The 13,943-nt window shown below is 39.4% G+C and overlaps 2 protein-coding genes across 8 annotated transcripts; one reads left to right on the top strand and one right to left on the bottom strand.

Annotated features, from left to right (window-relative positions):
* The first annotated feature begins 247 nt into the window (after nt 1-247).
* LOC117789917 (neural Wiskott-Aldrich syndrome protein) lies at nt 248-8,712 on the top strand. 6 transcript variants are annotated; one of them, XM_034629100.1, is made up of 7 exons: nt 248-376; nt 1,222-1,386; nt 5,222-5,449; nt 6,114-6,743; nt 6,809-6,988; nt 7,053-7,247; nt 7,305-8,712. In XM_034629100.1, the coding sequence occupies exons 2-7, from the start codon at nt 1,246-1,248 to the stop codon at nt 7,545-7,547; spliced, it is 1,617 nt and encodes a 538-aa protein (XP_034484991.1). In that variant the 5' UTR covers nt 248-376; nt 1,222-1,245; the 3' UTR covers nt 7,548-8,712. The 6 variants fall into 6 exon arrangements, with proteins under 6 accessions (XP_034484991.1, XP_034484993.1, XP_034484992.1 ...); XM_034629102.1 differs by having other exon boundaries at nt 263-322; XM_034629101.1 differs by lacking the exon at nt 248-376 and adding an exon at nt 395-544.
* Nucleotides 8,713-8,772: 60 nt separating this feature from the next.
* On the bottom strand, nt 8,773-13,329 carry LOC117789915 (titin homolog). Of its 2 annotated transcripts, XM_034629098.1 has the most exons (5): nt 13,037-13,329; nt 12,816-12,962; nt 12,495-12,754; nt 9,943-12,436; nt 8,773-9,900 (listed from the first exon to the last, which is right to left on the bottom strand). In XM_034629098.1, exons 1-5 carry the CDS (start codon nt 13,211-13,213, stop codon nt 9,106-9,108), a joined length of 3,873 nt encoding a protein of 1,290 aa, XP_034484989.1. In that variant the 5' UTR covers nt 13,214-13,329; the 3' UTR covers nt 8,773-9,105. The 2 variants fall into 2 exon arrangements, with proteins under 2 accessions (XP_034484989.1, XP_034484988.1); XM_034629097.1 differs by having other exon boundaries at nt 8,773-12,436.
* Between the last annotated feature and the right edge of the window lie 614 nt (nt 13,330-13,943).

Raw genomic sequence — 13,943 nt, 5'->3', positions numbered from 1 at the left:
TAGTTCTTATGAGCGCAGGAAGTTTGTTGCGCCACAGTGATAATTTTTATAAAGGTTGAAAGTTCGTCAAACTTTTGGGGGTTACTTCCTACAAATGTAATTTTACCAAAAATGCCGCAACAATTTTAAAAACTTCGAAAATTAACCAAAAAGATAATTAGAAATATGGATTGAAATAAAAAATAATCTAGTTCAGCTTTCTAGGTCTGGTAGCGCTGAAATACATGACAATTTTTATCTGCCAGGTGGCAACTCAACCACTTATTTTAAGATTTTTATTATAAAAAAAATACAAGCAAACCAAAAGCAGCAGCAGCAACGAGTGAGCCAAAGTGACAAACAAAAGTTGATGCAAAAAAATCAATGAATATTAAATGTGCGCATATGAAACAGAAAACGCGTAGACAACATCAACGCTGAAAGACCTTGAGCCCTACAGTCAGTGCAGTCAGTCAGTGCTTGTGCTTGTAAAAGAGTCTGCTATTTTCAAGCAGCGTCTATTTACATTTTTACCCCACCTGGACTGTGGAGGCCGAGCAGACAGGTGTTGTTGAGAAGAAATGACAAAATAGCCATTGACAGTCATCTTTAGTTGTTGGCGATGCGACGCGTTTTTATTGCTCTGAAAAGTGAAAAGTGAACCCCTTGTGTATTTGTTAAATAACTCTACATATGTATGTATGTATAGATGTAGATACATGCGTAGCTAATCAGTGACAGTGGTATTGCCAAAGATAAGAGCTGGAGACGGCGACAACGACAGTGTTATTGCCCACGTTAGTACGCAGCTGACTAACTGGCTAACTGACTGAGCTGACTGTGACTCAACCTCTCAGCCTTAAAGCGCTTGCCTCTTTGACAGCGCCCCAAAGCGAACCGAACCAAACATTAAACAATACTCAGTCCGCTGTGTTGTTGTCACCATTGCGGTCGCGTTTTGTGTTTTTGATTCATATTCATTTCATACCGCGCGACAGTCGTCTCAAAAAATACATAAAATAAAGCGAGAAAAAAAACAAAAAATCCAGTTGACCAAATTTTCGCAATAACTGTAATTTGTTTTATTTGAGCGTTCGCTCTGTGTTTATTTTGTTTTGTTTTGATTTTTGATTCAATTAATGCATTGTGTTGTTTGCTTCTGTTTAATTTTTACCGTTATTTAAATATTATTGTGCGAAACAAAAATGTATTTATAATATGTATGTATGTGTGTTAATACAGCACAGCCGCTGCGCCGCCGCATAAATGATCAGCACGAACAGCATGAGGTCACAGGAGGGTCAACAGGCAGCCGGGCTGCCGAAACCCAAAAACAATACACCCAGCACACAACTGACTCCAGATGAGAACGATGCTGTCTTTAGGTTATTGGGAAAAAAGTGTCAGGTAAGTCATCAAAAATAGTACACAATGCACACAAGGGTTAAGCTTTAGCACAACAGTGGCTCGCAGCTTATTTGACCCACTACTCCTACATATTTCAAATGTGTACTGAATTCATCATTAAATGAGTGGGAGATAAAAATTATTATTTTATATATTAGTTAAAATATGCTGGGTCAAATAAGCTATGTATATGCCATATAATTTTAAACAAATGATTAATTCAGTGTGATTAATCATTATTGTAACAAAGTTGCAGCACTTTCCATTTTGCGTATGTGACGCATATTACGCTTAAAGTACACTTTCCATATATGAAACAACCAATATCATTAATTAAAGATATAAGTTAAAATATTAATATAAGTCAAGTAATTGTTTGCCTAACTGTTTATCGAACTCAACATTTCTGTGAATTAAAAAAGAAACATTCTATAGCTTAACCTTATCAAAATGCTCAGATTTCGCATGAAAGTTGACTTTAACGAGTGTGCACTGTATGTGCTCTATATATTCAGCTTGATAAACCATTTCCTGCGGCTGTCACCTAATATTACTATAATGTTAATTCGCTGTGCCAATTTAAAGTGTATTGAGGAGGAACCTTGGTAATAATAGATGAGTCTACAACACTTTGCATTTGTTCTACGTACAATTTGTACACCCATCCGTTTGTTATCAGTTATATGTGAATTTTAGTCACCAGTCATACGCAAAAATTACTTTATGCGATATATTTTTAAAGCTGTTTCGCACACCAAAAATCGTTCAAGAAAATCAACACACCCATACCACCTAAAGAATTCCATAAGTTGATAAGCTTTGGCAATTGATAAATTGTATAGAACAAATACGGGGCACACTTATCTTATCGAGCTATTTCAGACATTCCTCCAACCAATTGCTTACCAATGCCAACTGATAACACCGATAAGAACGTCTGAAAACTTGGCAAAGTTAGAAATACTGCAATATTTAGCCCCATTATTATTGAAACATCTAGTTAGAGCCTTCTTTAACTTAATTAACGATATTTTGATGTTCAAATTTATAAAAGTTAATGCAAAATTGGTAATAAAAAAATATCCAAGTTAAAATTTAACTACATCTTAAATACGATACGTACGATATACAGACCGTACCTATGATCATAATTATTAAACTGACACGATATGTAAAAGTTGTTTGTCTGTTTTTAATTGTAATTCACGCTTTGCTAATTTTCGACTTTCCATTGACAAACATTTAAAATGCTTTTCAACTTTTGGCGAACAACGTTTAATTGAGATACGCTGAGTTGATCGACTTGCATATACCCCGCTTTATCTGCAGTTGTACAATTTTGTGAGGCAGTGTAGCTATCGAAAATACTTTCAATTTGTAGGTGTTAATATGTGAATGAAATCAAACAATAAAATCTTAAAGCATTTTAATGATGTAATGTGCAGTTGCTTGACTCTTAAATTGTCACTATCTACACAAAATCAATATTAGCTATTTATATTATTTATAGTATTTGAAATAACTTGTTCTATGATGCTGTTGTGTTGTGGTTGATGACACAGCAGCCGCAGTTGACGTCGCAGTCGGCGTGTGATAACAGAATTACCTCACAGCATGTTGTTGTTGCTGCTGCTGTTGTTGTTGTCACTGACTGTTGTTGGTATTGTTATTATTGTTGCTGCAGTCCATTTGTCGCTCATTTGTTCGCGTTTATTTGTATAAACTTATTTAACGCATATTTTTGTACGTTTTGCCAACTGAAAACTGGACTTTCTAATTGCTGTTTATGTCTGTTTTGCCTTTTGTCTGTTTTGAGCTGTTGCCGTTTGCAGACGCTACAACTCATTGTTGTTGCTGTTGTTGTTGTTGTAAATGGGCTTTAATGCGCTCCATTGCTTGCTAGCCCTCCACACCTCCCAAAACCCCTTACAAAAGAGCAGCAGCGACTTAGCCAAGTTGAGCTGGGTCGTCCAGTTATTTGTTGTTGTTGTTGCCGTTGCCATTATTGTTGTTGTTGTTGGCATCGATTTTTATGCTTTGACAAGAAACAACAACAAGTTCGTACCATGTACATAGAAGGCAAGACATCATTTTACAATGCTACTTATGTCCACACACACACACACACACCCATTGACAGTCACACACATGCAGACAAGCTTAAACACATCAATAAAAATTTAAATGTGTTCACAATTTCGCACTTACGCCGCGTGGGCAACAAGCACAACAACAACAACATGAATGATGTCGCTCCCTCTCTCTCTCTCTTTAATTTTACGACAGAGGTCACCTCGCCTGAGAAGATCCATCGATATTTAGGAGAGAGAATTGTAGGTAGAGTACTTCATTCTTGGACCGCTGCCCAATGCGACAAGTTCCATCAATTAGCGAGATTGCGTTCGGCACGCGAGCCGGTCAGGGCCATCGCCTTTTTGGCTAAATGTCAAGTGTTATGGCCATGGCCAATCAAAAAATAATAATAGGCATGCTATATGTACATATGCTAGCTGTCTTCTGCAATAAGAACATGTGTTTTTAATAAATAATAAGTTTAACAACATTTTGTACTTTTTCTATGGCTGCACAACATCTTTTTATTACTCTCAATTGATTAACACATTAAAATTTACAGCGCTTCTACTGCTAACAGCTGTTAAGTGTAATGTTATTCTTAGATCTTGACGCTCTTTGAGCGAGTAAGAGATAAACACTTTGAGCTATAAAGAGTCTTACTTGATTGTCAGGCAAGATTAATTCAAGATTATCAAATACTTGCTTTCCAATAAAGTTATTCACCGCGGAATACACAGCTTGAATTATTAGACATTAGTTTTACATTCAAATGTTATTCAGCAGTGCGTCTATTGCTAACAGCCTTTAACTTTTTTGTTACTTTTGCCACAATTTTTTTTTAAACAATTTTTTTTAAAATGGTACATCTTAACTTTTATTGCAAGTGCTCCTTACTTTCAATATGTCTCCAATAATAATTGATTCAAATGGCATGCGATTTTAGAACTTTAATTCAGTAAATTTCTTAGCGGTTAATTTGGTACCTTTGTTTGCTGAATGGTACATTTTCTATTCGTTTTAATATTTGCATATGTTACCAAATAATTGATGCAGCTGGCAACCTTGGTTATGACACGTAATGCTTCAGTCCTTGATAGAACAACTTTGAGGTTATTATGGCGCCGCATGACTTTTGGCAAGGATTTAAATGCGTCAATTTTGTGGCCTTCTTCTGGAGAATGCAGCTGTGTCTGCGGCAGCATTTGTCGCCAGCATTTCCTGCGCAGCCAATAAACGAGGTATTAAATCAGACAAAATGCATTTCCGTTGCGCATTTGAGACTTGTGCGTTGTGCAAGTCTACGAGAGACTAGGAACCAGGGCTCCCAGTAGGAGACGCCAGTGGTTGCCAGTGGCCATCAATTGCGGCTCTACGTGCTGGGCATCTTAAGCGATCAGATTAGCGATGGCAACTTGAACATCACAGTTTGCAGTTGAATGACAGTTTGTAAATGAATTGCTGATGTGGATGTGTGAATGTGAATGTGGCTAATCGGTATTCAAATGAGCAGCAACATTTGCGTATTGGCCATAGACAATGTTTGGCGACAAGAGTGCCAAAGCGCGAAACCGAAAGTCAGATGAGTTTCTCAACTCGAACGCGACAGTTCACAATCTTTGGCGTTGTCTTTGTCGTTGGCCGTTGCATTCAAATGAGACGCAAACTGAAGGTGCCCGATCTTATTTTGTCATCGATTAGATAATCGATAAACTGATATCGCAACACCGTTAAATAACAGTAAATTTGATTTCATTTACAGACCTTGAACACTGCCGTTGTGCAAATCTACAAGACGGAGGGCAGTGCCCACTCCCACTGGAAGAAGAAGCATACGGGTGTCGTTTGCTTTGTTAAGGATAGCGGCATTCGCTCCTATTTCCTGCGTGCCTACTGCCTCATCAAAAATGAACTGATATGGGAGCATGAGATATATGATGGCATGCAGATTGTCAAATCGCGTCCCTTTCTTCTAACCTTTGAGGGCAGCGTAAGTGTACCTTTAAAATTCTACCTTAAGTATTTTATCATATTTAGTTAAGTGAAAAACATTGGCACATCGAAACATAATTTGTGCAATCACTCCGATGTATCAATAGAAACCAATCATAAAACAAAATTTGAAAAAAATCATTCAACTGCAAATGCAGTTTATAAAAATGTTAAAGCAAGCTTAAATAGTGATGTGCAAACGAAACGAGTTTGGGTTTCACTTAGAGTTTCGGATATGACTGTATCATTGTGAATCGGTTTTGTAACGGCTACCGATTTATTGTATATTTCGGGTTCGAAATACGAGATGATTTCGGTTCACCAAAAAAATAGATAAGTTGTGAAAATATGATTTTAAATAAAAGTCATCTCATAAGAACGATATTCAAGTTCAAAATGAAAATTAGTTTGATTAAACATTAACAACATAATTAAACTTAATGCTGTATTTAAGCGAAACTAACCTTTAAACATAAATCGGTTATTTCGGTTTGAATAATATCGGTTTTTCGGTAGAGGAATAATTAAAAAGTCTTGTTGTGGTTAGGGTCTCAGTAACGGTTGCAATTTTCAATCGGTTAATAGTAGTTAATGGTTACGGTTTCGATTACGCTTTTAACAACTGACGTTTATCATAATTAATTTGCACTTTACCCTTTCAGGATGGCTATGTTGGCTTGAACTTTGTGTCGGAGGATGAGTGCGATTCGTTCTTTCGCGTTGTGGACGCCACCATCGAGACACGTAATCGCAAGCGTGTGGAGAAACGCAGCCGCGTAAAGCTGGCGCCCAATGCGCCACAGGAGGCACAGGCGCGTCCACCGTCTATCCAGGGCCGGAGCACTTCCACGATGGATAGCGCGCCCGTGCAGTTGCGCAACAACAAAATTGGATCAGTGACGCTTACTCCAGCAGCAGCGTCGCCAGCGCCAACGAAAAACTTTTTATCCAGCAACTTTGGATTGAGCGGATCCGGGGGCAAGGCTAAGAAACATAGGGTGACCAAAGCGGACATTAGTCAGCCGACGAATTTTGTTCATGTCAGCCATGTGGGCTGGGATGCGGACAAGGGATTCGATTTGGCGGGCAACGAGAGCGACGAGATGCTGACCCGTTTCTTTGCCAAGGCTGGCGTCTCCGAATCCCAGCTAAATGATCGAGAAACTCGAGAATTCATCTATGACTTTATACAGGTCAATAATGTGCTGGCTTCGGTAAAAGAGGAGACTAAATCGCCCACAGAGCCAACTCGTCATATGCCTCCCCCGGTGCCCAGTCGTCAAATTCAACATGTAAGTGTTGAATGATTCACAAGAGATCTTATCAAATTTATTGCTAATATTGTTTTTATTTTTGACAGTCACAGAATGGCAACCAAATATCCGCGCCGCCGCTACCGCCAGCACGACAACCGCCGCCGCCGGTGCCAACCACGGCGCCAGGAGCATCCCGTGCGCCGGCGCCACCCAGCAGACCGCCACCCATAATTACGGCACCTCCGCCACCGCCACCAACGGTCTGCCCACCAAGTGCAGCGGTATGTGGTTGTTATTTACATTTTAAAAGAGCAAAATGACTAAGACTATTTCTAATAATTGCAGCCACCACCACCACCGCCTCCTCCGCCAGCGGTTGCACCACCACCACCACCACCTCCGCCCATGCCCACAGCAGAAATGCCAATTGTTGCAGCCACGCATGCGCCAACTCAGGCCAGCAAAGAGGCGCCTCCTCAAGTGGAAACTAGTTCACGCAATGCGTTTTTGGATGAGATACAGAAGGGCATAACACTAAGGGTGAGTTTACTGCCACATCTTTAGATGATGCAATATAATCCCCGACTTCTGTTACAGTCCGTGGAAACAAACAGCACTGGCACTGGCACTGACACTGGCGACTTGCGCGATAATCTTTTGGGTCAGATACGCGAGGGTTGCACATTGAAACCGGTCTCCGATCGAATATTGGATGAGCCGAGGAGAGGTAACACCGATGACCTAGCTGATGATCTACGTAAAGCCCTTGCGCGACGTTTCCCAGCTTTTCAGCATTCAGACGATGAGGACAGCATTACCAGCAATGAATGGTTCGATTAGATTTCATCTGGGCAACGCCTAGACAAATTGGACGATGGATGTGTCAAAATTATTCCAAATATAAGCAATAATTTAATTTGTGCTTTGGCATTTTGATTTATCGATCAGATAAGTCGCTGTAAATAATGTTTAGTGAATTTTCATACCTCTTTAATTTAATTTTTAAAAGTGTAGAACAACAATAACTAAAAAAAAAGAGAACAACTTAATAACCACAAGTATATAACTAAAAGAATATATTAATCGCATGGACTTTGCGTTTTTTCAAATTCACATTTGCATACCCTTACATGAAATTGCTCAAAAGTCGTAATCAAAAAAAGAACAAAGAAAGATATATACCATATATATTTATCTTTATTTATGTATGAATATATGCAACTATATTGCCACAACAACAACCTTAAAGAAAAATAGAATCATATACACTTAACTTGTTCAGAGAGATGTGCCAAAAAGAATGAAGGACCCTGTCAAAAGAACACCTACACAACCCGATGCAAAGTCTGTATATGAGACCTAAGAAATTTTTATGAAAATGTGCCTAAATTACTAGCCTAGGCCAACGGGATACGTTTCGTAAACTATAACTAATAACATAATCTAGACAAAATTCGAGAACTGAGGTTTTACAAGCATAAATATAATCGAAAATAAATTTGAAATTGCATATGTAAAACAATTTAAAAATATATAAAATTAATGAATGTTAAATTGAAATTACGATAGTAATGAAAACATATTAACTTCCCAATAATTAATCGATTTGCAAAAGAAATACACAATTATAAGTACATTTTGCTCAAGATAAAGGTAACGAAATTTTTAAAAATAATTAGTAATTTGTTTATTAAATAACAAATTAACTATTGGTATTAATATGAACTTATACACATTAGTAAATATTTATGTATTTAACCCTTTTCCAAACCCCAATGCTTCCTGGAACTTCTTTCAAAGATGTTACTTTTCTTTAATCTACACTTTTACCACGGATCTATTTAATTTTGACCCAAGAACTAAGTATTAATGCTTTTAGTTAGAGTGCATTAAATGCAAAAAAAAAAACTTTGTAGTCATTTCATTCTATATGTTGTATAAATATTAAAATGATAGTATGTTTACCGTTAGTTATAATGGAACATCACTAAATTTGTCTGAGTAATTAAATCCTTTATGTGAATCAATCTGTGTGAGCGTTTAAAAAGTCGAAAAGAGTCGAAAGTCTTGTGCGATTTGTGTATTTAAATACATTTACGTACATGCATTCTATATGCTTACATATATAGATATTCTATTGTATTATATAAGCCATTAATTTATGTAATTTACGTAAATAAAATTGTGTAATTCTAACTTAAATAATTTCGGGTTTTCTATTTATTTAATGTATTTATTCGATTTTGGTAGTATGATAAAGATTCTCGAGAACTACAAATGAATACATGAACTACATATGTACAATAAGAAGTGGGTTTGGCGTCTAAAAGGAAACATATATGTTATTATATATAATTTTTTTTAAATTAATCTTAATATCTATTTACTATTATTTAACTTATATGTTAGGATTTTCCTGAGCCACATTTGCATCGTCGTTTAGTTCGCGTTCAATGTTGGCATTATTATTGTTTTCGGCAATTTCATTAATATTGGAATCATTGTTAATCTCACAACGTTGCTGTTGTTGATGTTGTTGCTGCTGTTGTTGATGTTGTTGCTGCTCATTGATGCGGTTCTCAGTCTCTTCATGGACACTGGGCTCCTCGTTACCGGACAGCTCATTACAGGCTGTGGCTGAGGGTCCTGCCTCAGGTTCCTGCTGCTCCTCTACTGCCGGCAGCGCAAGTTGTTCCAGTTCCTGCGGATTCGTTACAGATAGTTCATGGTTAAGCACATTTTGTTGCTCCTCATCACAATTGTAGTTCGTTGAGGAGTTGCAAGGTGTGAAGAAAGGCTGCGCCAAAGTTTCGTTATCCTTTGGCGCACTTAAGGTTACTTCTGAGCAGGCTATATTCTCTTCAATATTCTCGCTTTTCTCCGGAGTATCCAGCACGGGCGGAACGTTGTCATTGGAAGGAAGTGCCTCCTCCGCTTGACTGCAAACGCTGGTGATGATGAAGTTAAAAGCTGAAGTACTTGTGGTCGCCTGTTGTGGTTCACTAGATGCCATCTCTTTCGGCATTTGGGGCTCTTCTCCTTCTCCTTGCAAATCCTGTGATGGATCTGTCGCCATCAATATATTCTCTGACTCAACCTGCGGCATTTCGATTTCACTTTGGGCTGGATCAATATTAAGTTCTTTTACCGGTGGTGGAGTTTCCTGCACCATATTCTCTGGCTCTTGAACCATGTTCTCTGACTCCACTTGCATATTCTCTGAATTTACTTGTATGTTCTTCGACTCCACTTGTATAATCTCTAAGCCCACTTGTATATTCTCTGAATCCACTTGCATATTCTGTGAGGTTTTTTGAATATTTTGTGACTCCACTTGAATATTCTCTGATTGCTTTAGAATATTCTTTGACTCCATTTGCATATTCTCGGATTCCACTTGCATATTCTCTGCTACCCCGTCCATATTTTCTGCCTTGCTTTCCGTTTCTAATGCTGAGTTTTCCGCAGGAGCCTGTTCCTCCAAAGGCGGTAACTCAATTTCACGATAAATGCGCTCCTCCTGTTCCTCATATGTATCCATATTTTCCTCTGCCTCATCCGCTGAAGAAGCACTGTCATCAGCATCTTCCTCATCATCGTCATCCCCCTCATCGCTGTCCTCACTTGGATGCAATCCATTAAAGTGCAAGTTGTCAGCTTCACTGCCATTGACACTGACATCGGAAATGTGCAAGTCCTTCTCCTGCTTTATGGTTACATTGCTGAGATCTAAGCTGTTTATGTAGGCAGCCTCTTCGTCTATCTTTTCATTGTGGTTGATCTCATTTGAGGCATCCACGCTCGGTTCTGCCACCTCCTCCGCTTCGTTCTCATCCGCATAGCCACGATTAAGTGGTTCTGGCTTAATAGCAACAATGTTAAAGGGAACTGCAGCTCCACTTTCCACAGATACAATCTGTGGCAGCTGTATTGCATTCAAAGGTGAAGCCGTTGAAGTAGAATCCTCAAGTGAAACGCTGACCGAAGGTGATCCTGATGGTTGAACGGAGCTCGAAGTTGAGTCTGAAGATGTTGCAGACTCCCGTGGAACACCGCCTGTACTTTTTCGCGCTGTAGACTTTTTAGCTGCTTTCTTGACAGGCTTTGCTGGGATCTCTGTTAGCGTTTCATTGGGCATAGCCTCCACGGCGCTCTCGGGTGGCAATGCCTCCTCTGCCATGACCACACCACTGGCTATATGAGTTATTTGCATCAAGCGATCCAACTCCAAGCGATTTGGTTTCACATCCTCCGGCTCGTGGTGTCTGGTGACTGTCTCCTGGTTCTCCTCGCTGTAGCTGCTGTCCAGCTGGAGCATTGGAATGCTGGTCATGACTGTGGCTTGCGGCTCAAACTGAGCCTCTCCAGTTTGTGCTTCACTTGCATCGGCGTTGTCATAGTTGTCGTCCAAGCGTTCCTGCTTTATGGTCACAATGACACTGCTTGAATCTTCAACTGTTTCTTGAGCTGGCGTTTGAATGTCATCAGTATTTGCTTCGATTGGTGTCGTTTTGTCGCTAGTCTCCGATTCCTTATTACGCTCCTTGTGCTTTCGTTTCTTTTTCTTCTTGGCGCTCTTTGATTGTGACTGCAAATCGTGATCGTCATCAACGAGCGAAGAATTGAGTTGTCCATGATTCTTGGTGATCTTCAGCTTCAGCTTGAGAGGCTCCTGTTTCATTTGTACGCCATCGCCGCTTGGCACTTGCTCCTGCTCCTGCAGCTCCTGATAGGATTCATCGATGATCTCTTGCTTTACGGCCACTGTTGAAACATCCGCTGCTGTTGCAGGAGCATCTTCATCACTATCGTCGTTGCCTGCGTTGAAGTGGAAATCATCACAGCCAGCTGGTTCCTCATCTGGCTCACTTTCAGCCTGTTCCGCAATGGACAATGGCGGTCCAGTATCATCGATGTGTACCTCGGGCTCATGTTTAATGCTGACCAGCGTGCTCATCGTATTCTTCAGCAGCTGATCGACGCGTTTCAAGTATGATTTGGTGGATACACGATCATTATTCTTGCCTAGCGAGTTGGGCTCCACAGAGGCGCGTAGTAGTGGTGATGATAGACGCTCCAGGACAACCACAGGCTGCATATTGTCCTGTGGATATGTAATACATGGCATTGCATTCTCCTCGGTATCCACACCGTATTCATTTTTAATGCGCATTTGAGCTTCATTATCGGCCGCCTCGGGCATTATGTGCTTGGAGTGATTTAAATAAATCTTTGAGCAGAACGGAGCATGGCGCATATAGGCAACTTCAGTGTTGAGGGCACGACTGCAGCCACCACATTTGCGTGTACGCCTTGCACAAGGATGTGTATTGTAGAAGAAATTCGTTAAGAATGTTTTCTTGCATATCGGACACTCGCGATCGAGGACCAGCAATTCGATCGGCGTCGGCACCGTATGTTCCCTTAGATGGCGAGTGAAGGCATAGTTGTTGGCCACGTTCACATTGCACAGCGGACACTGGTAAGGCGTCTTGGATAGTCTATGCCACAGCTGATGGGCTTTGATGTCGCTGGGACTGTGATGGATCTGATTACATGCATGACACGCATATCGCAATATTGAGGGCACATGTGCTGCAGTCTTGTGCTCCTCCGCCAGTTCCTTGCTCTCAAATCTCTCGCCGCACACACTGCAACTGGCCTTCCGACGCTTTTTGCCAGCTAATCCGAATTTGTTGTTGGCATCCGCATCTATGGGCTCCTCCTTGCTGCGTGTGTGAAGTTAATTAGTAACATAATAATAAATATTTATTTAAATGAGCTTACACTTCAGCTTTGCTGGGAGCTGGCAGCTGTTGTTGTTGTTGTTGTTGCTGCTGCTGTTGTTGCAGTCGCTGCTTTTTGCGCCAGGTGATTGGCTCATTTTTCACTACATCCAAGGAAATTTCCGTGTTGCTCGACTTGCCACTGCTGCCACTGGCAGTTGCCGCCGGAGAATCCTCTGTTTTACGCTTACGCCCGCGCTTAGTATTAGCTGAAGAAACTGCCAGAAGCTCGCTCTTAAAGATTGGTTTTATATCCATGAGCTGTAGATAAAAGAAAATGTTTTGTTTACAAATGCAATTAATGAATTGACCAGCTGCTCACCTTATGTGGATCCGCTTGCTTGAGTCCTAGCAGATTACGCGTCTGCTTATTTGTTGCATAGCACATTTCACGAAATTCGTAAAAATCATTGATTTTATCCACGCACAGGCTGCACATTGTCTGCGGCATTTTGTCATCTTTTGTCACCTGTGAATGTGGGCGGAAAACGGGGCGAATATGTTAGATGTGCCACGCCTTTGGATGTTACGAATATTCCTTACCGTAAAGCCAACCAGCTCATAAACCTTTTGACTCAAACTCGGCTCGTCCAGATCTATGATCTCGCACCCTTTTGGTAGTATTGGCACCTTGGACGGATTATCAATGCCGCACAGGCGACAAATCTTGTACAAATTAGCCCTGAGAGCCGCATCGATCTTAAAAGCGAAACGCTCCATGTTGATGACTTATTGAGTTTTACTTCTTTCTCAATTGTTTTAGCTACATTATTGTAGTTTAACTTGCAGCGAAAATAGATTTAATTTTTGTTTATTACCCACAGAAGCTAGAGTGACCATGCATCGCATATGCAGCCCTGAAACGGCCACTCTAACGCATATTAAAGTTTTCTCGCAGCCAACTTAACGCAACGCAAAATTGAGTTAAATTTTAGAGATAAGAAGATTTAATTCTAAAAAAAAAATAATGCAAAAATTTAAAAAATTCTATCTTCAATATTAAGACAAAAATTCCAAATTAGGTGAATTTTCCAAATTATAATTTTTATCTTTTATTTTTCACAATGACATTTATTAATTTTATTAATTATATATATTATTATTAATTGTAAATAAAAATTTTAATCATCGGTAAATTTGTTTATTATTTTTGATTAGATTTTTGTAATAAATTATTATGCTAAATTTAAATCAAGGGTAAAGTTGGCAACTCTAGAACCAAACTGTAGTTCAATTGTAGCGGTTCAATTTTTGATAAACGAAACAGAATTTAATGTAGGCCTTTAATTTTTATATCTGTTATCAAAGATTTTACTGACTTTTGATAAAATTATGAATTTCATATTTATTAAACGAAAATTTATTTTTATTTTATTCAAATTTTAATACATTAATCTGGCGAGATGTGATGGAAATTCAAATCAACCAACGAAATGATTGGGATTGTTCC

This window comes from Drosophila innubila (genome assembly GCF_004354385.1).
Source record: "Drosophila innubila isolate TH190305 chromosome 3R unlocalized genomic scaffold, UK_Dinn_1.0 2_E_3R, whole genome shotgun sequence".
Taxonomy (NCBI): domain Eukaryota; kingdom Metazoa; phylum Arthropoda; class Insecta; order Diptera; family Drosophilidae; genus Drosophila; species Drosophila innubila.
The sequence above is the reverse complement of the archived record's forward strand: the minus strand, read 5'-3'. Positions and strand labels throughout refer to the sequence as shown.